Genomic DNA, 26812 nt, shown 5'->3' with positions numbered 1-26812 from the left:
TCTAACGGACTCTGGCTTTATAAAATGGGGACTAGAGACATGAGCTAGGATGTTCTGCCTCACCATGAATCCTCGGCTGCCGTGGGAACCTCAAGTGGCAGGCAAGGAGGACCTCTCGGACATGGCTGGGCAGTGTTGAACATCTTAGTCTTCCACGAACCAAATAAGTCTTCCTTCTTTACAGATTAATCCAAGGCACTGAGTTGTACCAGGAGAAAACAGACTAAGGCAGACTAAGAAAACCAAGGGTGGGGGTGGTGTACTTCTGTAATCTCAGCTTTCTCCACGTAGAGGTAAAAGGATTAGAAGTCAAGGTTAACCTGGGCTACAAAGGGAACTTGAGGTCAACCTGGGCTGTGTGAGCCCCTGGGCAGGGGGTGGGGTGGGGGTGGGAGGAGAAAGAAAAAAAAAAAAAGAAAGACCCAAAAAAACAACCAAAGGAAGGAAAACAGGCTAAATACCTTATTTATTTTCAAATCTTAGTTTTGGCCACAGAAGCTTCTAAGTTACAGCAATAAAGCATTAATGATTGCTGTGTTTTATAAAAAGAAAAAGAAGCCAGGGATATGTGTTTGGTAGAGGTGCGGTATTGGGGGGAGAGGGTGTCTCTGTGGGCCCATGTCGAGGCATCCCCTCCCGCCCCACCCCCCCCAGGTACCAGCCACATGAGGTATAGTATAGAACAGAGTTTATTTAGGGCATGGGGAGGGGAATTGAGGGAGTAGAGTTAGAGAAAGGCAGAGAGAGAGAGAGAGAGAGAGAGAGAGAGAGGGAGAGGCTGGATATGAGCACATGGATAGATGGGGGGTGTTGGGGAGGATGAGGAGAGAAGGGACAGAGGGGGAAGAGGTAAGAGAGCAAAGGAGCAAGAGAGAGAGGAGAGGACGTGCAGCCCCTTTTATTCTGAGTCAGGCACACCTGGCTGTTGCCAGGTAACTGTGGGGGCGGAGCCTAGAAGAAATGCAATAGTTGTTTTGTTTAAAATGGTATTGGAAGTCCCTAAGATAATGAGCACAGTCATCTGATTCAGAACACATGGTTTCTTTAGATAGGATAAAGGAAAAGTGTAGAAAATTCAAGCTTCAGTGTAAACAAAGCATCTTAATACTGAGCAGTAGATATTGAAGAGGACAGGTATCTTTCTTTTTACTGATTGTTTATTATGCTAGGTACTACTTGAAGCTCATTGGTTCTTTTAGCAATTCTACAGTGTAGCTCTCTTTATAAAGCCTCATTTCTCAGACAGCAGAGCAAAGACACAGGGAAGTTACTCAGCTCAAGTCACAGAACTACTAAGTGCTGGAGACAGGATTTCAAAATAGGTAGGTGGGCTCCATCACACCTAACCAAAAGCTCATAATCCAGGCTCTCTCCTGCCCTCCCTATGAGAAATGCAAGGCAAAATTCCTGGTCTGAACAAAGAAATGAATTCATACTCTTTTTCTTGAAAGGCAGTTGTGTTTTTTTAAACCAGGTGGCATGATTTGAGCTTCCGAGTTTCCAATTCATATATCCAGTTCTTGAACTTGGCGTGTTCAGCTCAGCTGTGTGTTAAGGATCTGCCACCGTGCCTTGTTGGGGAACCTTGCTATTAAGGTAGCAGTCCCCCAGGCCCGGATGGCTTTCTGAGCTTGTCACAAAATGAGCTTCCCTGTCTCTGCCTGTCTTTGTCTGGAGAGTGTCTCGGAATACAGGTGGCTGGCCTTGTTTGGCCTTGTCTGAAAAGTGACCTTGTACAGAGGTCTCTTCAAGGTGACATAACTTACCACACACGTCCCTCTCTGGCTTCTGGCCCGCATTGTTATTAGGTGCTGTAGTATATCTAATTAGGCCTTCCTGCTTGCTCCATGACATGGCATGACATGACATGACATGATTAGTTCTGTCCGCCTATACTCCTGAAAAAGCCCTTACATACCTCATCCCCCGAAACAGTAATGTAGACTCATCTTGCTGCAGTGGTTTCTGGAGGTCATTCTGCAGGAATTCATGGTCATCTGAACCCTGGTCTCTGACTCTGCCTCCTTTCTCCCTTCAGGTTGACCAACAGCCTCCAGAGAGAAAGGAGTGGGCGGGTGGAGGAGCACAATGTCTTATTTTCTGTGGTACCAGAGATGAAGCTCAGGACTTCATGCATGCTAGGCAAGCACATACTCACTAAGCTACATCTTCAGCCTTTTCTGCAGCTAAGGAACAATCTGTAAGTCCCACTACTATGACACTCAAAAAGGATTTTGTGAGCATGTGTGTGTAGCACTGGAATTACAGGTGTGCACCACAGCTTATACATTATACTTCCTTTTTTAAAGACATATTTATTTGTTTTATGTATATGAGTACACTGTAAATTCAGACACACCAGAGGAAGGCATCAGATCCCATTACAGATGGTTGTGAGCCACCATGTGGTTGCTGGGGATTGAACTCAGGACCTCTGGAAGAGCAGTTGGTGCTCTTAACCGCTGAGCCATCTCTCCAGCCCCACATTATACTTCTAAAAGGCTCATTAATCCCTTCAAAGTTCAGATGGAGGAGTCTTTGAGAGGCTATCTGTGCATAGACAGTTTCCTGGTTTTCAAGATGATCCCAGAATTGAGGCTCCTTTCACCATTCTGGCCATTGGGAATTACTCTTCTGTCTGTATTCGTGTTTTTTAAATGTTGGGCTGGTGACTGAAACCAAGGCTTTGCATATGCTAGAGACACACTCTGTCATGGAGTTATAACCCTGGTACTGGCTGAATAATTTCTAAACCACAAAGTTATTTGGGGAAGAAGAGCTCATGCTCTGTCTCGTCTTTGACAGAGGTTTTCCCATATAGGTTTTCAGGTTTGCTCTGTACCCATAGCAGCAGTTTCTGTCAGGGTTAGGAATTTGTCTGCTAACAACCTTTCAGATGGTTTTTATATGTGCTGTGCTTACATTTGGAAACCACTGACCTAGAGGGATATATTTTGTTGTTGTTATTTGTTTTTTTCTTTCTTTTTTATTTTGGTTCTTTTTTTTCGGAGCTGGGGACTGAACCCAGGGCCTTGCGCTTCCTAGGTAAGCGCTCTACCACTGAGCTAAATCCCCAGCCCCTTATTTGTTTTTTTTTTTCGAGACAGCATTTCTCTGTGTAATAGCCTTGGCTGTTCTGGAACTTGCTTTGTAGACCAGACTGTCCTTGAACTCACAGATACCTACCCTCCTCTGCTTCCTAAGTGTGGACTACACACCTGGTTTAAATAATTGTTTTTTAGTTTATTATTTCATGTGTATGTGTGTGCCTGAATGCATGTCTGTGTATCGTATGCTTGCAGTGTCCATGGAGGCAAAAGGAGGGTGTTGGAGCCCCTGGAAATAGTTACAGATGGTTGTGAGCCACCATGTGGGTGCTGGGAATTGAACCCAGGTCCTCTGGAAGAGCAGCCTGTGATCTTAACTCCTGAGACATCTCTTCAGTCCCTAGGGGGATTAATTTTTAAAAGTAGAGCCCCAGCACCATTTGAGTTGTTAAATTCTTCCCTATTATAAACTGCAGACCAGCACTTTCAGGACTATCATGTAAAAACCTAATTATAAGAAGACCGAATACAACTTCAGAAGACTAGTAATTAACAAGTCTATTAATGGGATTGTATTTCTTTTTGTTGTAAATTGCATGTGTGAAACGTCTCAATAAATTACATGTGTAAAGTATCTCTAAGAATTCTTTGATGGGTGCTGCTTAATCCCGATTTGCTTTCCATAAAAATTACCAGCTGCCTCAAGTTTCCTAGCATGCATGAAGTTCCGAGCTTCATCTCCAGCACCTCAGGAAAGCAGGCATGCTGGCCATCTTGCTGCCTCAGCACTCAGAAGATGGAGGCCAGGCATCAGAAGTCCAAGTTCATCCTTTGTTATCTAGCAAGTTTAAAGCCAGCCTGGGCTACGAGAGACTTTCTTAAAAAATAAAACAACTCCTCCCTCCCCCCCCCCCCCCACAAAACTGAACAAAGAACTAACTTTTTGGTTATCAAAAGAAAATACAAAATCTTCAGCCTTAGAGCTGTTTTAAAATAATAAGTGAAATGTTTGGATGAACAGGTATACAGAGAATTAAAGTTATGGGCACTTTTAAGTCTTTCTAGTTTTATAATTTTGAAATCTGATTAAACTATGTCTTTTTTTTTTTTTTTTTTTTTTTAAATTGCATGCGCCAGAAGAGGGCATCAGATCCCATTACAGATGGTTGTGAGCCACCATGTGGTTGCTGGGAATTGAACTCATGACCTCTGGAAGAGCAGCCAGTGCTTTTAACTGCTGAGCCACCTCTAATTACATTTCCTAATGTAACTCATCAACAATCTGTTTTTAATTTTATAACCAGCTAGGCTCGGTGAGGATTTCTCGCCCTTTTAGGATAAAAGCATCTTGAGACCACTCTGTAGAACAGCTCAGAAAGGCTAACAACAAAAAAAATTATTTAGATATTATCACATCCAGATAATTCAGATGCTCTCTCTTCCCTCCTCTCTCTCTCTCTCTCTCTCTCTCTTCCTCCTCCTCCTCCCTTTTGGTTTGACCTCCTCATTATACCACCACCAGTGTGTTTCTTGTTCTTTGATAATTATCATTCCTAATTATTATCCGTTATCTTCGTGCTCCTTTTTCTTTCCGTTTACAAATCACAGGTTAGTCAAGAAGGTCACGCATCTTGAAAGCTTTCTTTCTCTTTTCCCCCCATCCCCAACCCCTTTCATCTTTCTCTGGCATGGGGTCTCGATGTAGTCCAGGTCTCACTGTGTAGTCCTGGCTGGTCTTCTAGACCAGGCTTTCACCTTGCAAGGATCCTTGACTCTCTGTCTCCTGAATGCAGAGAATACTGGGAACATGGACATGTGTCAACACACCTTACTTGAAAGTTTTGTCTCTTTACAGCCAGGTGCATTGTGCTCATGGTAGCTAAGTAAGAAAGAAATATCAAGAATAAAATACCCATACAATGGAAGAATTGGCTCTAAACTATCTTTCCTCAAAACTAAGGATCTCTTCAGGAGGGTGCCTGTTTGATAGAGAATTTAAGGGGCAAGTTCTCATAAAAGGATCATATCACTGAAGATAGTTCTGTGGAACTATATAATTGAAGTCTATCATAACACTCCTGAAACATAGTTTTTAATCTTTCAAGAGATCATGGGGGAAAATCGGGTAACTTTAATCTCAAACATGCAGCCTCATCTTTATTACCATATTTGGATTTGCTCCAGGGTCTGGATTTGGTTCAGAGCAGCTGGAGAGCCAGGAGGCTAATACCCCTCTCTCAGCATATCATACTTTTTGAATGATAGTGGAACGGACTGGTGAATTAATGGGGAGATTTTTTTTTGGAGGGGGGAATGTTAGTGATTTTTGTCATTTTCCCCCTGTGTATCGATAAACACTACAGAAAAATAAAAAAAAAAAGTGTGAAGCAGGAGAAAAGGGTCCTTCAAGGCTGAATCCATAAAACACAACAAAACAAAACAGGCCAAATCTCCAACTGTGTGTGAATTTCACTCTACAGTCAAGGAAACCATAGAAGCTATTTGAGTCTCTTCCATAACTTTTTGGTGAAACAGAAATGCCAGTCGGTTTGTGAGAGAAGCGTTTTAACAATGGAGGTAAGTCCTCCAGTAACTGTATCTTTTAAATTTTCATTTAGAAAAAAGTTTTCCTTTGTGATCTACAAGAAATAGGGTGATCGTATTTTCAGCACTGTCAAACTTCAAGGCCAGGTAAGAACTAATGAACTGTCAACAAAATCAAGGGTTTTAAACTGATGCTGATAGCCGGGTGTCCAGGAAAAAAAAAACAAAACGGTTTACTACTACTACTACAAATTAAGGTAAAGCCTGTTAATGACACAATTGCTGATTTCACAGATTTGTATGTAAGCACCACTTGACAGGAGTTAAGACTGAAAACTTCGAGCAGGTTTGGGAAGGTTATGGCGCCAGGCGTAGGGGTTTTTCTATGGCTGCTGATGAAATACGGTGCAGGTCCCCTCGAGCCGTAGTCAGTCCAGGCTCAGGTTAGCGGTGCGCCGGCGTGATTCAGACTACGTGCTCAAATACGCGCGCCCGACGATGGAGGTAGACGCTCGCACACAGCACGGTCCGCGCGACCACTGGTCAGTGGAGAGCCCGCGGTCGGGGAGGAATTCCCGGCCAGCCCGGTAGCAGTGACCGGCGTCGCAGCGATCCAATGGTGCGCTGGAGGCGGGGCTGCTGGGCATAGGGGGGCGGGATTTCCCGCGCGGCGGCCGCTGAGCTCGGGGCTGGGGCGGCGGCGCCTGCGAGAGGGCGGACCGGGTCAGCTGCTACAGGCGGGGCCGTGCGCGGAGCTGTGGGCGGCTGCCGAGTGTCCTGCCGCCGCCCAGCCTTCGCCACGATGCCGGGGATCGACAAGCTGCCCATTGAAGAGACCCTGGAGGACAGTCCGCAGGTGAGGCGCGGGCGGCGGCTGAGGACAGCGCGCGGCCTAGCGCGGGCTTGGAGCCTCAGGTGCCCGCGGCCCAGGTGGACGCCGCCGTTCTGGGTCGCTGTCTGCCGGGGCCGCGCCCTACATTCCCGGGTCGGGCTAGAGGCCCGCGCGTGCTCGCGCGGCTGGGCCACGGGCGGGGCGGAGACCCGGCGGCCGCCGCTGTCTCTGGTGGGGCCTGGCGCTTGAGTCCGCGCCGAGTCTCCTCTGCATTTCACGGGAGGTGCTGTTTTTATCGCGATGATAGGATGTGAGATAAGTCCTGGTCGTGGCGTTTTCAAAGGAGGCCCGGCATTCGGGGGACCGCAGTGGCTAGTTTTCTTAGGAAGGGGCTGCGAGCAGGAGTGTGCAACGCCGGGTGGACGCAGGAGTGCGCTCCTTGCTTCCCGTCTTGTATCGGTGCCCGAGTCTCAGGCTGGTGACTGTCACTTGAGCTGTGCACCGCGGGTGACGGAAGGCGCCTACGCTGCTTCGAGGAGGCTGAGGCTTTGGGTAGCAGATTTGGCCCGAATAAATTCGTCAAAATGAAAGCCCCGTTTTTGTGTGTTAGAGATGATGCTGGTGTGCTTGCTCTGGCTGAAGACAATTTGTATTTCTTTTTCTGTACTGAATGAGATCAATTGTGTTTTAAAGGGTGTTGGGGCCTCTAACTTGTGTAAACTTCATCCTTATGCCAACCTTTATATATAGCGAGAGATATAAAACAATGTTGCTGGTAGATTTTTTAAAATATTACTTGCTGAGAAATACATACTTCATATGCATTTGTAGTTTAATATGCGCCCCTCCAACCAAAAAGAAAAAGGAAAAGAAAAGGGCTAGCGTTTGTTTTCCTGGATGGCACTTTTGCCGTGGATTTTGTGCCACTTTTGATTTCCAAGTTGAAATTGCGCTCAGATTGTAGAATTGATTTATTCTTTTCTCTGAAGGCTATCTTTATAGGCCAGTTGCTTGAAGGGATTCTTATCAGACTGTGAAAAAGAGAAGCCACGTTTTGGGTTATCTCGTAGTTTAAATTGTGCTTAGTGATTTTCTCAGTGTAAAGTCTTAAGATATATTTATTTCAGATGATCTGCTGCAATTTTGTGGTTGTATTGGTCAGAATTTTATCGTTTTCCTTTTTAAGAATTAAGACTCAGTACGCTGTCTGAACTAATTTTTCCCAGCTGACTTTTTATAGCTCAATAAAGACTATAAAGAGAATGGGTTACACAGTGCCCTATCTATGACTTTTGATGTAGAGACAGCCCTGAATTTTCAGTGTAAGTAGTTTACAGCTTGAATCAGTCTTCATTCTGTGTAGCTCAGACTAGCCTCAAACATGAGCTTCTCCCTGCCTCTGTCTCCCTGAGTACTTACTGCAAGCTTGAGCCATAATTACTTTCAGTTGTAATTGTTGTCTTTTAATTTAAAATTTGTTTTTAGGTTTGTAGGTGTTCTATTTGCATGTGTTTAACAGAGATCAGAAGAGGGCGTTGAATCCCTTTTTACTGGAGTTACTGATGGTTGTGAGCCATCAGTGCTGAAAATTGAGCCTGGTTCTCTAGAAGAACAGTCAATATTTTAACCACTGATTTATCACCCCAGCCCCTGTTTTTTAATTTAAACAGTGGTTTGTTTGATACTGGAGACTGGATCCAGGACCTTGCACTTGCTAGGCAAATGCTGTACTACTAAGATAAATCCTCAATTTTGCTTTTATTTACTTAATTTTTGTGTATATGTGTGTTACACATGTATGTGTGTATTTGCATCTCTGTGTATATGTGCTTATGTGCATGGAGACCCAAAATTGGTGTAGCTTCCTTGATTGGTTTCTGATTATTTACCGACACACTGTCTTCCTCAGAACCCTGAGGGTTTGCAAATTCAGCTAGTCTAGTCAACTGGCCCCAGGTATCCTGTCTTTGTCTTAGAAGTACTGAGAGTACATGTGATCTCCATACCTGCCTAGTTTTTACAAGGGTTCTAGGGAATCAGGACTCTGGTCTTCAAGCTTGCAAAACCCTTAATCTACTGAGCCATCTGCCCAGCCCTATTAGTATGTGTTTATGTGTGTGCAAGTACTCTTGCATATGCACACGTGTAGAGGCTAGCGGATGACCTCAAGTGTAGTTCCTCCTCAGCCTCAGCCTAGCTTGTTTTTTTTTTTTTTTTTTTTTTTTTTTTTTGAGATAGTATCTCCCTTTGAGACCTGGGTCTCTCATGGGATCGTGTTGGCTAGGCTGGTTGGGCAATAAGCCCCAAGGATCTGTTTGCCTTCCTGGCATTGGGATTACATGTACCTGCTACTGTAACCAGCTTTTTACATGGGTGCTTTATAGCTTAAATGTCTTCATAGTGTTCTTAAGTTAAAATTCCTAGACTGTATATTTCCTTACGTGAGTTAACAGACTTATCTTTTAAAAATGTTTTTATTAGCACATATTAATAATGAGTCATTATGACATTTTCATATTTATTATATTTGCCTCCCTTCCTTGTTCCCCCTTCCTCTCCCAGCTAGTCCTTTTACTTTCACGTCTTTAAAAAAGATCTTTGTTTTGAGAGGAAAATCTTGTGTTGCTCAGGATAGCTTGAGAAATCTGCCTGCCTCAGCTGCCAGAGTAGTTGCAACTGTTCCCAACTCCAGCATCTCCAGCTCCCAGTGTTGGACTTGGGGAGTTTTTCCAACAAATAGGGCTACAATTAATGCTTTGAATGTATATTCTTGTTTCAGTTTATCAAGAAAATAATCCAACCAGAATAACCAAGAATATGAAAACTCTCAAGCTCCTAATGTACTTTAAAAAAAAAAATTAGATCTTTCAATCCTAATCAAAGGGGAGCCACTGGACTGAGGATGTAAGTCAGTGGTAGAACCCTGGTCTAGTAGTTAAGTAGACAGGATTGCTAGTGCTGTAGCTCTTCCAGTCCCAACAAAGTGGCCTGTTAACTTGGTGAGTAAAAAAGTTAGAGCTTGTATAAGACTTGGAAAATCCTGAATTATACTTACCTTTTTAAGATTTGTATTTTATTGTTGGGGCTTGAATTCAGCTATATTGATGGCTTGCTTGTTTGTTTGTTGGGGACAGGGTTTCTCTGTGTATCCCTGGCTGTCCTGGAACTCTTTGTAGATGAGGGTGGTCTAGAACTTGGAGATCTCTCTACCTCCAATGCTGGGATTAAAGGTGTGGACCACCACTGCCTGGCTCTCTGGTCCTTTCGTTGTTCATTCATTCATTCATTTATTCACTTTGCATCCTGATTGCAGGTCCCCTTCGTTCTCCTTCCAGAGTCTCCCTCACAAACCAATACTCCCTCCTCCCAATTACCAGAGAGGGGAGGTGCCCCATGGGTACCAACCTGCCCTGGCACATCAAGTCCCAGCAGGACTAAGCACATCATCTCTCTCTGAGGCCTGACAAAGCAGTCCAGCTGGGGAAGGTGCTCCAAAGGCAGGCAACAGAGTCAGAGACAGCCTGGTTTCAGTTGCTAGGGGTCCCACGTGAAGGCCAAGCTGCACATCTGCTACAAATGTAGGGGACCTAGGTCCAGTCCCGGAATGCTCTTTGGTTGGTGGTTCATTCTCTGTGAGCCCCCAAATGGGCCCAGGTTGGTTGACTCTGTCGATCTTCTTGCGGAGTCTTTGACTTCACTGACTCCCTCAATCCGATCCCTCACTCCTCCACAAGATTCCCTGAGCTCCACGAAGTGTTTGGTCAAGAAACAGCCATGCTAAGCTCCTGTCTGCAAACATAGCAGTGTGTCATTAATAGTGTCAGGGGTTGTCTCACCCTCAAGGGACGGGCCTCAAGTTAGGCAGTCAGTGGCCGGCCGGCCATTCCCTCATCTCTGCTCCATCTTTATCCTGAACATCTTTTTGTGTATTTTGGGTCAGAGGTTTTGTGGGTGGGTTGGTGTCCCCCTTCCTCTACTGCAAGTCCCACCTACCTGTAGTCTCCATATCCCCAGCTGCTAGGAGTCTCAGCTAGAGCCCCCCCATATCTGGCTCTCGCTTTTAAGGTTTTTTTTCCACAGTAAAGGTTGCACAGTCCAAATCTAACTACTCTAACTTAAGGGTATTTAAAGTGATATACCCCAAACACACCAGTCCTGGCAAAAGATCTGAAGGAGAAAAAAAATGTAAGCTTCTACTAGGATGTGCCTTGTTTGTGTTGTCTTGAAAATAGGCATCATAGTGAATCTTGTTAATTAATTATCAGTCAATCTTATTAATATTTAATTAAATATTATTATTACTGATGTTTTTTTTGAGGCGGGGTTCTCTTTATCCTTGGCTGTCCTGGAACTTGCTTTGTAGACTAGACTGGCTTCGAACCCAGAAGTCCACCTGCCTCTAGATGTCTCGTGCGTGCTGGGATTAGCAGCATGCACCACCACACCTAGACAGGGAATAGAACAGGAGAGCTAAGAAGAGTTTGTTACATCTGGCTACTAAGAGGCGGAGGCAGGATGCTGAGAGGGAAAGAAAGTCTTGAGAAGGAGAGTATGGAGACTGTGGACCTCATGTCACAGAAGGTCTTGTGCCATACTCCACACAGCTTACTGCTTAAGTTACTCCTTTGAATGTGAGAAGTTAGTGGATAAGAACATAAAGCCTGCCTTAGCTTACTACATCTGTAGTCTTAGCACCTCAGAGGCTGAAGCAGAAGGATCACCGTGAGTTTGAGGCCAGCTTGACCCTATCTATATGTGTATGTTTGTATGACCCAAACTATATGTGTGTATTGGGGTTGGGGGAGAAAGTGTCATCCTTTGGATTTTGAGCTTTAATTGTTCCTTTTTTTTTTTTTTTTCTTTTTTTAAATATGGCCTCCATGCGTTGCTCCTGTTTTTAGGTTTAATTGCAGGACTGCAGCACACCTTTGTTCTTCCTGCTTGTATTGCTACTTCGTTGTTTGTTTTGTTTTGCCTTGTCTTTTGAGGCAGTGTTTCTGTGTAGTCCTGGTTATCCTAGAGCTCACTTGTAGACCAGGCTAACCCCAAACTCACAGACCCGAGTGCTGGGATGAAGGGTGTGTGCTACCATCTTTTATTAATAAAATGAAGCAGAATAAATCCTTTGACTTCTTGATATTACTATTAAAAGAGTTTAAATAGATGAAAAGTCAGAATTACTAGAGTTCTAGTATTTTACTGCTTTTAGAAAAAATGTTTTACCAGTTGATTTATATACTGATTTATGTAAACTTTTTTTTTTACAGACAAGGTCTTTACTGGGCGTATTTGAAGAAGATGCTACTGCTATTTCTAATTATATGAACCAATTGTATCAAGCTATGCATCGGATTTATGATGCACAGGTAAAGAACTAAAGGCTAACACAATACTGCTTAAAAGAGAATCTCAGCACATGAGGACAGACTTACTGCTACAAACTTCACTTGTTCTTAGGCAGAGTAGTGTCTGTTGAAAGGATGAATAAATACAAGTTTATAACAGAACTTACATTTCAGTTAGATTTGTACTAAAGAGGGACAATATTGGTGCATCTGTCCCATCTCTTCAAACATAGTGAGAGCTTTATTATTATTATTATTATTATTATTATTATTATTATTATTATCATTATCAATGTCTATGAGTACACTGTAGCTGTTTTTTAGACACACCAGAAGGGCCTGGAGAGAGGGCTCAGCAGTTAGGAGCAATGACTGACTGCTCTTCCAGTGGTCCTGAGTTGAATTCTCACAACCATCTGTAAAGGGATCTGATGCCCTCTTCTGGTGTGTCTGAAGACATCTGCAGTGTACTCTTTTTTTTTTTTTTTTTTTTAAATTTAGAGAATACTTTATTAGTTTTTGTAATCAAACCCACGTAGATAAGACCTTACATATTTAATACAGTGCGTTACCCCTGTACAAATGGAAAAAACTTAAGTTCAACATTTCTAGACCAATATGGCTGTTAATTTTTGTACAGTGCCAACTCAACACAGTAAACGGGGATACTTTTTTCCAAAGTTGACAGCACAGCTAAAGTTTCCAAAAATTCAAATTATATATCTGTATATATATTTATATTTATATAAAAAGACCAATAATAGCAGTGTGTTATGCATCAACAGCAGCAACAGCTTTTCCAGGTTCTGCAGTCATCTGAACAAAACTGTAGAGACATCCAGCACACTCCATTAAAAAAAAAAAAAAAAAAAAAGTAAAAAAACAAAACCCGAGAAAACAGCACAGTTCTGTTACTCTTGTGGTACCTGGCACCATTTTTTTTTTTAAAATTAGCTTCTCAATCATCATCTGGAAAGAAAACATTCTGAGCAACATCATTAAAAACAGCTCTGATAAAGCACGGTTACTACTACGTATCATAAAGCAGGTACAAGCTATTTTACATCCACAGAGGTATGATACAGTACTGTCCTACATCTATAATACTAGAGGATACAATTTAAAAGGCATTATTTGAGACTTGATTCTACTTTTCCAGCAGAGGGCCCAAAGGATGGTGTGACACAGCTTTGTAAAGAAACATACTCTAGACAGGATTTCCTTTCCCTAGTGGCACACTTCTAAGGATTCATTCTCTCCATGAATGTCAGCTAAAACCGTTATTAAAAAAATGAAATATCCCTAAAACAAAACCGTATAACCACCGGATTCACATGAAGATGACCTAGTGGAGACAAGCTGGACCTCACCTTAGAAACAAGCTATCAAATCTGTTATGTTTAAACAGTGAGACCTCCAAGGAAGGAGATGCCAAGTAGTGCTTCAAAGCTTCGGACCACAATGAAACACAGCATCCTTTTCAACAGAAGCAGAAGCTCATCTGAATATTCTCAAGGATGCTGACATCAACATTTAATCATCTCCTCACTCATCCAGGAAGAAGGGGAGATCAGTTACTACTGTACTTTATTGTGTTCAACCAAATCACCATGTTACAAAAATAGCAAGCTGCCATAATAAAAAATAAGGCTCCTCTATCCAGCACCAGATAGCATCATTTTACTTTCAAGCCTAGAAATTGCACACTTGTATATAAACAAACCGAAGATGAGGATTGAGAGTTCATCTTGGTGGATTTTTCCTTTGATGAATATGAAGTGTCCTTCCTTATCTTTTTTGATGACTTTTAATTGAAAATTGATTTTATTTGATATTAGAATGGCTACTCCAGCTTGCTTCTTCTGACCATTTCCTTGGAAAGTTGTTTTCCAGCCTTTCACTCTGAGGTAGTGTCTGTCTTTGTCTCTGAGGTGTGTTTCCTGTAGGCAGCAGAATGCAGGGTCCTCATTGCGTATCCAGTTTGTTAATCTATGTCTTTTTATTGGGGAGTTGAGGCCATTGATGTTGAGAGATATTAAGGAATAGTGATTATTGCTTCCTGTTATATTCATATTTGGATGTGAGGTTATGTTTGTGTGCTTTTCTTCTCTTTGTTTTGTTGCCAAGATGATTAGTTTCTTGCTTCTTCTAGGGTACAGCTTGCCTCCTTATGTTGGGCTTTACCCTTTATTATCCTTTGTAGTGCTGGATTTGTAGAAAGATATTGTGTAAATTTGGTTTTGTCATGGAATATCTTGGTTTCTCCATCTATGTTAATTGAGAGTTTTGCAGGATACAGTAACCTGGGCTGGCATTTGTGTTCTCTTAGGGTCTGTATGACATCTGTCCAGGATCTTCTGGCCTTCATAGTTTCTGGTGAAAAGTCTGGTGTGATTCTGATAGGTCTGCCTTTATATGTTACTTGACCTTTTTCCCTTACTGCTTTTAATATTCTTTCTTTATTTTGTGCGTTTGGTGTTTTGACTATTATGTGACGGGAGGTGTTTCTTTTCTGGTCCAATCTATTTGGAGTTCTTGTATGCCTATGGGTATCTCTATTTTTAGGTTAGGGAAGTTTTCTTCTATGATTTTGTTGAAGATATTTACTGGTCCTTTGAGCTGGGAGTCTTCACTCTCTTCTATACCTATTATCCTTAGGTTTGATCTTCTCATTGAGTCCTGGATTTCCTGTATGTTTTGGACCAGTAGCTTCTTCTGCTTTACATTATCTTTGACAGTTGAGTCAATGATTTCTATGGAATCTTCTGCTCCCGAGATTCTCTCTTCCATCTCTTGTATTCTGTTGGTGAAGCTTGTATCTACAGCTCCTTGTCTTTTCTTTTGATTTTCTATGTCCAGGGTTGTTTCCATGTGTTCTTTCTTGATTGCTTCTATTTCCATTTTTAATTCCTTCAACTGTTTGATTGTGTTTTCCTGGAATTCTTTCAGGGATTTTTGTGTCTCCTCTCTATGGGTTTCTACTTGTTTATGTTTTCCTGGAATTCTTTCAGGCATTTTTTCGATTCCTCTCTGTAGGCTTCTACTTGTTCTCTAAGGGAGTTCTCCACATCTTTCTTGAAGTCCTCCAGCATCATGATCAAATACGATTTTGAAACTAGATCTTGCTTTTCTGGTGTGTTTGGATATTCCATGTTTATTTTGGTGGGAGAATTGGGCTCCGATGATGCCATGTAGTCTTGGTTTCTGTTGCTTGGGTTCCTGCGCTTGCCTCTCGTCATCAGATTATCTCTAGTGTTACTTTGTTCTGCTATTTCTGACAGTGGCTAGACTGTCCTATAAGCCTGTGTGTCAGGAGTGCTGTAGACCTGTTTTCCTGTTTTCTTTCAGCCAGTTATGGGGACAGAGTGTTCTGCTTTCGGGCATGTAGTTTTTCCTCTCTACAGGTCTTCAGTTGTTCCTGTGGGCCTGTGTCTTGAGTTCACCAGGCAGGTTTCTTGCAGGGGAAAAGTTGGTCCTACCTGTGGTTCCAAGGCTCAAGTTTGCTTGTGGGGTACTGCCTAAGTCCTCTCCGTGGCGGCAGCAACTGGGAAGATCTGCTGGGAAGATCTGCGCCGCTCTTTCCGGGAGCCTCCGTGCACCAGGGTTCCAGATGGCGTTTGGTGTTTTCCTCTGGCGTCTGGATGTGTGCAGAGTGCAGTCTCTTCTAGTTTCCCAAGCGTGTCTGCCTCTCTGAAGGTTTAGCTCTCCCTCCCACGGGATTTGGGTGCAGAGAACTGTTTATCCGGTCTGTTTCCTTCAGGTTCCGGCGGTGTCTCAGGCGCAGGGGTCCTGCCGCTCCTGGGCCCTCCCCTACGGGAACCCAGAGGCCTTATACAGTTGCCTCTTGGGCCAGGGATGTGGGCAGGGGTGGGCAGTGTTGGTGGTCTCCTCCGCTCTGCAGCCTCAGGAGTGCCCACCTGACCAGGTCTCTCTCCCACGGGGTTTGGGAGCAGAGAGTGCAGTGTACTCTTATAAATAAATAAAAAAAAAAAATAAATAAATCTTCAGACACACCAGAAGAGGGCATGGGATCCCATTACAGATGGTTGTGAGAATTCAACTCAGGACCCCTGGAAGAGCAGTCAGTAATTGCTTCAACCGCTGAGTCATCTCTCCAGCCCAAGAACTTACTTATTGGAACTCACTGATAGTGAGTTGACTGAAGACCCCATATTGTTGTATTTTCCTTAATCATGCTTTTAACTTTAAGGAACCCCTGTTTGTTGTTTGAGTAAAGGATTTGAAATCATAGCCTCTAGTTAGTAGAAGGCTATGATTAATTTTTCTTGCAGAATAGATAAAAGGTTTGAGCCTATGTCTGTATAACTTACCAGCTTTAACAGCAGCCTGTGTTCTATTGATGTACTTTATTTGGAATTAGTTAAGTGTATCAATTTTGTTTTCTTCTATTCCTAACTATTGTTATGATGGTTGTTTTTTCCTTCCATTGTGATAAGTTTTGCAAGGCTTTATTCTGGCCAAGATGTTCAGTTAATAAGTGAAGTATTATTATATCGTGACTGGCTAAAAACCCTGAATTAATCAAAATACCTTTCATCTGGCTTTGTTGCTTTGTTATGTCCTCTGTTAAACACATTGTGATGTTACTGAATGCTCGTGTTTTCTAGATTGAAGAATACTCAATCATTCATATAGACTACAAATTTTGTTGACATTTTGTACAGTTTACTTCTAGCTTAAAATATATTTAATATTAGCTTTCACTAGCAGAGACCCTCAAAACAAAAGTCAGGTAAAAAGCACATATCTGAGGCTGGATATGGTGGTATATGCCTGCAATCTCAGCAGTTGAGAGATACAAGTAGGAAGATCAGGAGTTTGAGGCTATCCTCAGCTACATAGCAAGCTTGAGGCTAGCCTGAACTATGTGAATCCATGTCTTAAAAAATAATACCTGGAACATTGCTTAGTTTTTTTGACAGTGCCTCTCTTTTGTTTGCATTTTCTTTTGAAACACTTTTAATGGTAGTTCCTTTTCCATTGCTGAGAATAAAAAAAAATGTGTATAGTATGAAGTAATAATAAATGAAGGTGGCTTAGATATTATCAAATAAACTATTTTCCCAGTCTGTAATATTGTGCTCATTTGATCAAATCCTGTTCTTTTTCCTTAGAATGAATTAAGTGCAGCAACTCACCTGACTTCGAAACTTTTGAAAGAATATGAGAAGCAGGTAAGGCTGCAAGGTTTTAAACATGATTCAGCATGGTAGCCATACAGTACACGTGTGGACACACTTTAAACGTGATTCAGCATGGTAGCCATACAGTACACGTGTAGACACACTTTAAACATGATTCAGCATGGTAGCCATACAGTACACGTGTGGACATACTTTCACATGGTAGCCATACAGTACACGTGTGGACACAGTTTTACATGGTAGCCATACAGTACACGTGTGGACACACTTTCACATGGTAGCCATACAGTACACGTGTGGACACACTTTCACATGGTAGCCATACAGTACACGTGTGGACACACTTTCACATGGTAGCCATACAGTACACGTGTGGACACACTTTCACATGGTAGCCATACAGTACACGTGTGGACACACTTTCATCCAGATGCTTTTATGTTAGTGTTTCCAAGCAAGGATCTCACCACGTAGTCCAGGCTATTCTCAAGCTCAGGGTCCTCCTGCTTTGGCACTGCTTGAGTTTATAAAATACGCCACTGAAATTTCACGAAGTCCTTGTTAGTGACTTAAAGGTTGTCTGCTTTTCTATATTTCTCTTTTTGTAAATATACATACATACATACATACATACATACATACATACATACATATATGTTTTGAGACAAGGTTTCTCTATGTAGTCCTGGGTGTTCTGGAACTCACTCTGTAGACCAGACTAAGATCAAATTCAGAGATCCCACCTGCCTCTGACTCCTGAGTGCCGGGATTAAAGGCGGGCGCCTCACCACCTGGCAGATTTTTCCTTTTGACTCACAAAGACACTGAGTTTTGTTCAACTTACACTGTTAGTTGTTGGGAGGACCCTGAGCTTTGAAAGCCAAATCTTCAAACTTCTTCTACTGAAAACATTCCAGTATATGATTGATGTTAGTTGATCACTTAACAGTTATTTTAAACAGTGTATTAATTATGAAGATTATTTTATTAAAAGGATATTTTTGGAGAATGCTAAAAAATTTACAAATCTCTAAAGTTATTTAGAAGATTTGGGTTATTAAAAAAATAGCATTGAGCGTTGATCTGGTCTATATTTCTCTCTCGTTAGCGTTTTCCTCTGGGGGGTGATGATGAAGTTATGAGCTCTACTTTGCAGCAGTTTTCCAAGGTCATAGATGAGGTAAGCTTTGATCTTGCTTGAGTAGGTGTTTTTTAACTAAATTACGCAAGTTATTCAGCTTTCTACTGGAAACTCTAAAGCTTTTTATTGCATTTTATTTATTGTGTACATGTGAGTGTGTGTATATTTATGTGGATGTGTTATGCATGTATGTGTGTGTATGTGTGCGTATGTGCATGTGTGAGTTTATTCTCATATACATACCTTTGTCATACATGGGGTTCAACCTGGGACCTCGAATGAGCTAGATAAGTCCTCTACCACTGAGCTATACTAGCCCCACTTTTTCTAATATCATAATAGCTCACTTTAGCAGAGTATTATCATAGGCAATCAGTGTTAGTAATGGTGCTGGGTTAGGGAGGGAGCTTAGTGGTAGAGGACTTGACTAGCGTGTGAATAAGGGGGTCTGACCCCTTCACTTCAAAAAAAACAAATGCTAGGGTTGGGGATTTAGCTCAGTGGTAGAGCGCTTGCCTAGGAAGCGCAAGGCCCTGGGTTCGGTCCCCAGCTCCGGAAAAAAAACAAACAAAAAAAACCCCAAATGCTTATAGGAAATGGAATGTTTTCTAGCTTTTAAAAGGATTAAACATGCACAGTGTTTATTTAGGCCAAGAGCATTTTTATCATCTTAGAAGTCTTTTTCCCTTTTATCTGTCACTTACCCTGGAGTTTTTCCAGGTTCATGGCAATGATTGCATTTTGCTTTCTGTCTCTAAATTTGCCTGTTGTGGATATTTCATATAAATTAACCTATGTAATTTGTGGATTTCAAGGTGTGTCTTCTTTCATTTTGAATATGAGTTTATCTGTGCCAGTTTTGTTGTTGAATAAAATTTCATTATGTTCATTTTGCTTATCAACTTGTGGGCATTCTGTTGTTTTTACCTTTTAGTTATGATGTATTCATATATGTATATATCAACATAAAAGTCTAATCCTTTAAACATTGGTTTTCAGTTCTTTCCTGGTATGTACTCAGAAGTGGGATTGCTTGGTTTTATAGTAATTTTATGTTCAACTTTTTGAGAAATCACCAGATTTTTTGTGTGTGGCCTGTGAACCGTGTAGGAGAGTTCTGTTTTTTTCTTTATCTTTGCTACCAAGTATTTTCATTTTAAAAATGATAACCATTTGGTGGGAGTGAAGTGGTATTTCATTTTCATTTTGACTTGCGGTTTTTGGATAATTAATACTACATTGAACTTTTTTCATGTAATTGTCAACCATTTGTAGTCTTTGAGGGAGTGTTTGTTCAAATCCTTTGCCCACTCTTTTTTTTTTTTTTTTGGTTCTTTTTTTCGGAGCTGGGGACCGAACCCAGGGCCTTGTGCTTCCTAGGCAAGCGCTCTACCTCTGAGCTAAATCCCCAACCCCTCCTTTGCCCACTCTTAAGTTGGGCTATTTGTTGTTATTAAATTGTAAGAGTTCACTGCCTCAATGCAGGGTTCTTCTGTGATGGCGGTGTTGGCAAAAGCTTTCTCATTCTGTTTGTCATCTCTCTCTATAGTATCTTCTGCTGCACAGTTTTATTTTAATAGAGACCATTTTATATTTAATTTTGCTGTTTGTGCTTTTGGTGTTATATCTAAGAAATTGTTGTCAAATAAAAGATCATTCTGAGTTATATTTTAAAAGTATTAGTCTGGGTATGATGGAACACACCTTTAATTCCAAGCACTTGGAAGGCAAAGGCTTCTGAGATTGGAGCCAGCCTGGTCTACATAGCTAGTCCTGGGACTACTAGCACTTATGTAGAAAGACCCTGTCTCACAAAACCAAAAACAAAATTTTTTTTAACCATATAATACTTTGTATTATACTATATAGTTTTGAGTCTCCATGAAGATATAACAAAGGCTATATATATCTAGCCTTTTAAAAGACTAGATTCTAATGTCTATAACATTAGTAAGTAGTTATGTCTAGACATTTATCACTTGTGCCATCGTTTAGTTATTTGGTCTTTTTGGTCTTTCTTTTACTAGCTTAGTTCTTGTCATGCAGTTCTTTCAACTCAACTCGCTGATGCCATGATGTTCCCCATTTCCCAGTTTAAAGAAAGAGATCTGAAAGGTATTGAAGCCAACCTTATGTTTGTTTTCCTCAGCTGTCAGAAGATCGGTGCTAGTGCAGTCCATTTTATTTCTTAGTAAACCAGTTCTGACCACGACATACTTTTACTTTAAGCAGGTACTAAACACTTACAGAAATGCTTGATAGATACTGAATTAGTTCCTAACAAATAATAATGTCCTTTCCTCTAAACGGAGATGAGTTCACACTGTGACAGTTTTTCATAGAGAGTGAGGTGCTATGGGGGCTCAGAGGAAGTGGTCAGAAAGGCTTCACCAAAGACATGACAAGAGCATTGAACAATGCAGGGAAATAAATTAAGAGAAAGCAGTTGTTCTGTTAGGGAAAATAGAATGCACAAAGGTATAAGCTGTAGAAAAATATCACGTGTTTTGAGAATAATATAAAATCCAGGGCTGGAGAGATGACTCAGTCATTAAGAGCACTGACTGCTCTTCCAGAAGTCCTGAGTTCAAATCCCAGCAACCACATGGTGGCTCACAACCCTCTGTAATGGGATCTGATGCCCTCTTGTGGTCTGTCTGAAGACAGTGATGGTGTCCTTATATACATAAAATATGTAAATCTTAAAAGAAAGAAAGAAATGCGTTGCTGGATGTGGTGAAGCAAGGCAAGAGATGAATGTAGTAGATAAGATGGAGCTAAAACATGGGTGGAAAGAGGTCGGACCTGAGTACATGAGCAAAAGAAGCCAGTGGATTCTAAGGCTGAAGAGACACGCCCTTTTGTTCTCAGAGCTGGGCATAGAGTGGATTCTCACTAAGAGGTTGTGAGAGTACAGTGAGAGAACAAAGAAGGCTGGAGATGATGGAGGCAGAGCAGAGGCTCATGTCCACAGAGGCTGGGTAGGCTGGGGAACTGGGCACGGCGCATCCGACACCCGCACTAGTTAGTACATGTACTAGTTGTTAGGTACATTTGTTCCTTAAGGTTAGTAAGTGAGCAGATGACTGTTTTATAGATCTGGTTCTTTTTATAATTTATAAACTCAAAGCAGATAGAAAAAAAGTGAAGCATATCAGTGAGTGGTAAAGTTCTTAAATTAAAGCAAATGCCTTTTAAAGGAGGAGCTAATAACTGCAATGGTCTTTAAGAATGTCTAGCTTCAAGATAGAACAAGAATTCACAATCTACGGAGACTGACTGCATGGCACACTCTTACACAGTATTTGATATTACTAGTCATATGTAAAATGAATTAATATGTTAGATTCTAATGTCAGTATTCACATATCTTAGCATTTAAAGTGCATTTTAATATTTGTTTTGCCTCATAATTGTTATAAGTAGATTTTCTGGTGGTGCATTGCTAATTATTTTGAATGTAGACTAGCTGAAACAGTAACCTTTTTCACCTCAAACACAGTAATAGGAATTCTTGCTTGAGTTTAAGTTGTGATTTAAGTTGTGATTAATTAATTTCATAAATATGCTAAACTGAAATTATTTTTGAACTTTTTCAGAAATATTGACACTAAAAGAGGTATTTCAGATTGCTAGTAATGGTAAGTCTTAGATCTTTATACATGACATGAATTTCTTTTATTGATCTTCTTATCAGTATACATCGTGGCTGTGTTTTTGTAATAATTTCTAAAAATTAGCTCAATTAAATGGTTAAGATAACATTATGTAAATCAGTGTTAATACTTTGGATATACTTTTAATAAAATTGTTTTATTACATTAAATGTTATATTAGTCTTATAATTTACTATCTTTGTAATACCTAAAGAAGTTATAAAATATTTTACTTATTTTCTAAATATTCCGGGTTCCTTTTTTTCTTTCCTTTTCTTTTTCTCTCATTTTTTCTGTGCTAGGTCTTGAAAGTAGGGCCTTGTACATGCCAGACAGGTACTTCACACTGAGATGCTGAGATAAATCCTTAACCTCAGCCCTTTTTTTCCTTCTATTTTTGAGTTTTCCGATTTTTAATTAAAAATATTTTTTCTCCTTTAAACCCAGAACATGGGAGACAGAGGCAGGTGCATCTCTAAAAGTTCAAAGCCAACCTGGTCTACAGAGTGAGTTCCAGGACAGAGAAACCCTGTTTCAAAAAACCAAAAAGAAAAAATTTCCACTTCTCTTTTTATTTATTCTCTCATACAATACATCCCTACTGTAGCCTTCCCTCCTCTTAACTCCCAGTTCTTCTGCCACTGCTCCTCTCTCCCAGACCCACCACCCCTCCACTTCCCTCCAGAGATGAGCAGGCACTTTTAATAGATTCTAGTTTCTTTGGAAGTTAGTGTTTTCCATCAGTTTATACATAGTCACAGAATCAAGGGAAAGTAGGCTCTGGGGGAAGTTTGAACATAGTGATCGTGTGGCAGAGAATTCTTACCTAGCTCTAGGATAGGTGTAGTCTTGCCAAGTACTACTGTACTGCTAACACTCATTTCTGTTTTCCAGATCATGATGCCGCAATTAATAGGTACAGCCGGTTGTCAAAAAAGAGAGAAAATGACAAGGTATGTTTATATACTCTTAAGAACATTTTATAAGTATTTTTAGTATGGATAGGTGTTTTGCCTGCATGTATATCTGTGTACTGTGTATATTTACCAGAAAAAGCAAGGAGAGAGAGTCAGATCCCTTGGACCTGGAGTTATAGATGATTGTGAGCCAACTTATGTAGGTGCTAGGATTGAACCTGGATCCCCTGGGAAAGCTGTGAGTGCTCTTAACTGCTGAGCCGTTACTGCTCTAGCCTACATGCACTCTGTCAATATCAAAGGTGACGACCATTTTATTAGGTTATTTAGTTTTTCCTATTGAAAAATAGAGCCAACAAACCATTGTCATGGTATTACTCTCATAATTTTTCCTAGATGTTCAAATCATTTCTGGTAATTGGTCTCTTTAAACAAAATGCTTCTCTTCTGCCAATAGTTGATAGTATAATTAAACATAACTATTTTAAAAGGATGACTGGTTCCCAATATATAAAACTGGTTTTTGTTTTGTATTTTGATGCTACAGTAAATACATACAGTGAAGTGAACAGGACAGGCTTATTGGAGGTTTAGGGAGGAAAGGGAGGACGAATGCTGCAATTATAATCTCAGATAGAAAAGGAGATAAAGTTCAGTTTTGTATTTAGTTGTATGGAAGTGTGAATATGAGTGTTTAAATAGGTATTCATGGTAACACTCTATGCTGGAAATTCATTAAAAATCTTGAATAAAACAAGTGAAAGTAAGTCACATACATATTTCAGTTAATGTCACACATGGAACTCAATGAAATTCTGGTATAAGGCTTTCTCTATTTAAAGGGAACGTTTATATCTTGATATTTTTTCAAAGAATGAAACCCAGAAGTACTACATAATATTTGAGGATGAATGCATTTAAAGATCAAAGAAGAGAATATTTACAAGTTCTGGGTGATTGAAGTCCTGAGTTACAGCTTATACCAATGCTTGCAAATGCGGTGACCTCTTCAGGACTTGGTATTTGCAGCCGTAGTCACAGCTGCTGGTAGAGACACAGTGACTACTTACGGAAGTGGACAGCTCAGTAGGATCTACTGTGTAGGAGCCGCTGTGGCAACAAAGGAAATGATTCTCACACAGTGAGTGATCACTCCTCTAAGCTGCTTTCCATTTCTTCTTTTTTTTTTAAAGAATTATTTATTTATTTAATGTCTATGAGTACACTGTAGCTGTCTTCAGACTCACCAGAAGAGGGCATCAGAACCCATTACAGATGGTTGTGAGCCACCATGTGGTTGCTAGGAATTGAACTCAGGACCTCTGGAAGAGCAGGCAGTGCTCTTTACCGCTGAGCCATCTCTCCAGCCCTGCTTTCCATTTCTAATTCTAGTTCCCAAGTTAACCAATAAACGTACACAATTTGAGATTTATAGTAGTCATTTTGCCTTAGAGAGGTACTTAAAGGTCTAGGTTATAAAATTTGGTATATTTATATTGCTTTTGGCTATTCCAAGTATTTTAAAAAGAATTAATGTTTTTTTGAATTAGAAAAATTACTGAGCATCTATTTATCAGGCAGTATGCTGAGTTCCTCAGGGAACAGTGTGAGTAGGGACCACTCCGGCTCTCCTATTCATTGCACGCTTAGTGTGAATGCGTTCCGGAGTACAAGGAGGAAGAGACTGCAGTGACATGACTTAGATGCACTAATAAAGATTTTTCTAGACAGTACAGATCGAGCCTGAGGAGGTTGCATGTGCAATGTAGTTAAGTAGACAACACTTTGGGGATTGAAAAGGACTTTTTGTTAAAAAAGCCCCAAACTGAACAGCAAAAATCCCCCAAACCAAAACGGTCTCTCTGTAGAGGCATGCTCTGGAGTTTGAACACTGTGAAGGTTTAGAGTACTGGCTATGGAGTGAGATTTGGGGGACGTATCTGAGGCCTGCTCTTCCTTTATTTGAAGCCATGCACTAGTTACTTGGTTCCATGCCTTTCTTCTCTGTGCAGAAGAGGGACCCACAGAGCAGCAGTCGTGATGGTGAAATTAGGCAGTGAATGCAGAGCAGCAGTTTTCACTGAGTTCTATCATTACTTGACAACAGGAGGTGATCACCTCTCAGTTCTCAGGATGGGTTTGGGGAGAGGTTGACAAAGTCGTTGGGGGCTGGGTGGTATGGCTCTCACCTGTGATCCTAGCTCTTGGGAGGCAAGGGATCCCTGAAACTTTGAGGCCACCCTGGAGTTCAAGGTTAACTTGGGTACAGAATGAGACACTATCTTAAAACAGACCAACAATCCCATTTGTCAAAACCTAACAAGGAATAGTTTGGAGCCAGATTGCTGCATTTACCACCTTGAAATTTTGTTAAAGGAAGTGAATAGTCAGGGAAGGATTCTAGGTAGGTAAATAGTGCCATGCAGTTAGTTATGTTGTATAACCAAAGCAATAATAACAGCATGAAAGGGAGAGTGCTAGAGTGATACCAGTGGGATATGAGACTTCCTTGCACAGTCACAAAGAAGATTGTTATAAAAGAATGCTTTGGAGACTTGTTCTTTATCTCTCACTAGGACCTTGTTAATGGTAGGCAAGCACTGAGACTCACTTCCTAGCCCTGCTTTGGAAGAGAGAAGTCCTATAGTAGGAGGTGAGATCCACATTGACATTTCCTAGAGAGAGGAAAGAACAATAAGGAAGGACAGCTGCTGTAAGGAAGAAGCTATTTTCAGTCTATGCATTCTCAGTGTACATAAACACTCATTCTTATATACAAAAGAACCCAGCCTTCCTTTCTCTGGCACTTGGGACAGGGACTGCCAGAGAGGAGGTACAGATTCACACCACCAGGCCAGTGTGCACTGATAATGTCGAAACTTGATAGGTATTCCAAGTAGAGAAGGAAAAGAGCCTACCTAATACATAGTAGGCTCTATAAATGCTCAAAGAAAAGTCGTTTGGGTGAAATAACTTGGGAGCATATGTATTTTAAGTGTGAGTCAAGAAAAATAAGCAGGTAGAGAAAAAGAGTGGTAAGGAGAAAACCAGGAGGGGAGAATTTGTGCTGTGAGCTGATTCAGATCAGACATCGCTGGCTAAATAGTAACCCATATGGTGACTCTGTCCTGTTAGTGCAGATGCCTACATTTATAGTTGCATGCAGATATGTGTTTTGTAAGTGATATGGTTGGTATACAGAAAAATGACTTGACCTGGTATGTTAATGGGTTTCCAATCGAGTAGAAAACAGGAAGGCTATGTTCAGTAATTATTGATTCTCCATTTTCCTTGAAAGACTCTTCTCCACTCTACTGGAGATAATTCAAAATTAAATAATATTTTATTCTTTTCATTCAAAGGTAAAGTATGAAGTAACAGAGGATGTGTATACTTCCAGGAAAAAGCAACACCAGACCATGATGCATTATTTTTGTGCACTAAATACTCTTCAGTACAAGAAGAAAATAGCTTTGTTAGAACCTCTGCTTGGATACATGCAGGCTCAGGTAAATATGTTTTGGATTATATCTGTCCTAAAAGCCTTGTATTAAGTTTGATTTTTGTATTAACTATAGGGCTATAATAAACTGTTGTCAACAGTTTTGTATTGTGGTTTTACTTTATTTTTTTTAAAGATTTATTTACTTATTTTATGTGAGTACACTGTCACTGTCTTTAGACACACCAGAAGAGAGAATTGGATCCATTACAGATGGTTATGAGCCACCATGTGGTTGCTGGGAATTGAACTCAGGACCTCTGGAAGAGCAGTCGGTGCTCTTAACCACTGCGCCATCCCTCCAGCCCCTGTATTGTGGTTTTAAAAAGTAATTTTAAAGACTGTCATGAGTGTCTTATTTTAAGAAGATTGGGCGAATGTTTTTTCTTGCAAATGAAGATATAAAATGTTTTAAATAAATGGAAGTACATTGTAGTAAGACTTTTCCCACCTCAGTTGGAGACAGAGAGCAGAAAGCTAGAGGAATTAATAACTGGAGCTTTTTTTCATTAGAAACCTGAGAAAGAATGAACAAGTTTGAATCGGACATGGTGGTGGACAGCTTTAATCCCAGCACTTGGGAGGCAGAGGATCTCTTGAATTCAAGGCCAGCCTGGTCTACAAAGAGAGTTAGTTCTAGAATAGCCAGGGCTACACAGAGAA

General features: G+C 40.9%; 1 protein-coding gene across 2 annotated transcripts in view; it reads left to right on the top strand.

The window, feature by feature from the left end:
• The first annotated feature begins 6276 nt into the window (after positions 1-6276).
• Appl1 (adaptor protein, phosphotyrosine interacting with PH domain and leucine zipper 1) overlaps positions 6277-26812 on the top strand; it is a 48215-nt gene continuing 27679 nt past the window's right edge. Inside the window, exons 1-8 of one of the 2 annotated variants that reach the window (XR_015639299.1) lie at positions 6277-6447; positions 11691-11789; positions 16904-16963; positions 18042-18113; positions 20102-20189; positions 21674-21715; positions 22625-22683; positions 26010-26156. Coding sequence is in view for 1 of the 2 variants with exons in the window: in NM_001399084.1 (NP_001386013.1) it covers positions 6394-6447; positions 11691-11789; positions 16904-16963; positions 18042-18113; positions 20102-20189; positions 21674-21715; positions 22625-22683; positions 26010-26156 (621 nt within the window). In the remaining variant the exon portion in view is untranslated. The remainder of the gene's footprint in view (positions 6448-11690; positions 11790-16903; positions 16964-18041; positions 18114-20101; positions 20190-21673; positions 21716-22624; positions 22684-26009; positions 26157-26812) is intronic. The other variant, NM_001399084.1, reaches the window with a different exon arrangement.

This window comes from Rattus norvegicus, chromosome 16 (assembly GCF_021556685.1).
Source record: "Rattus norvegicus strain SHRSP/BbbUtx chromosome 16, alternate assembly SHRSP_T2T, whole genome shotgun sequence".
Lineage (NCBI taxonomy): Eukaryota > Metazoa > Chordata > Mammalia > Rodentia > Muridae > Rattus > Rattus norvegicus.
The sequence above is the reverse complement of the archived record's forward strand: the minus strand, read 5'-3'. Positions and strand labels throughout refer to the sequence as shown.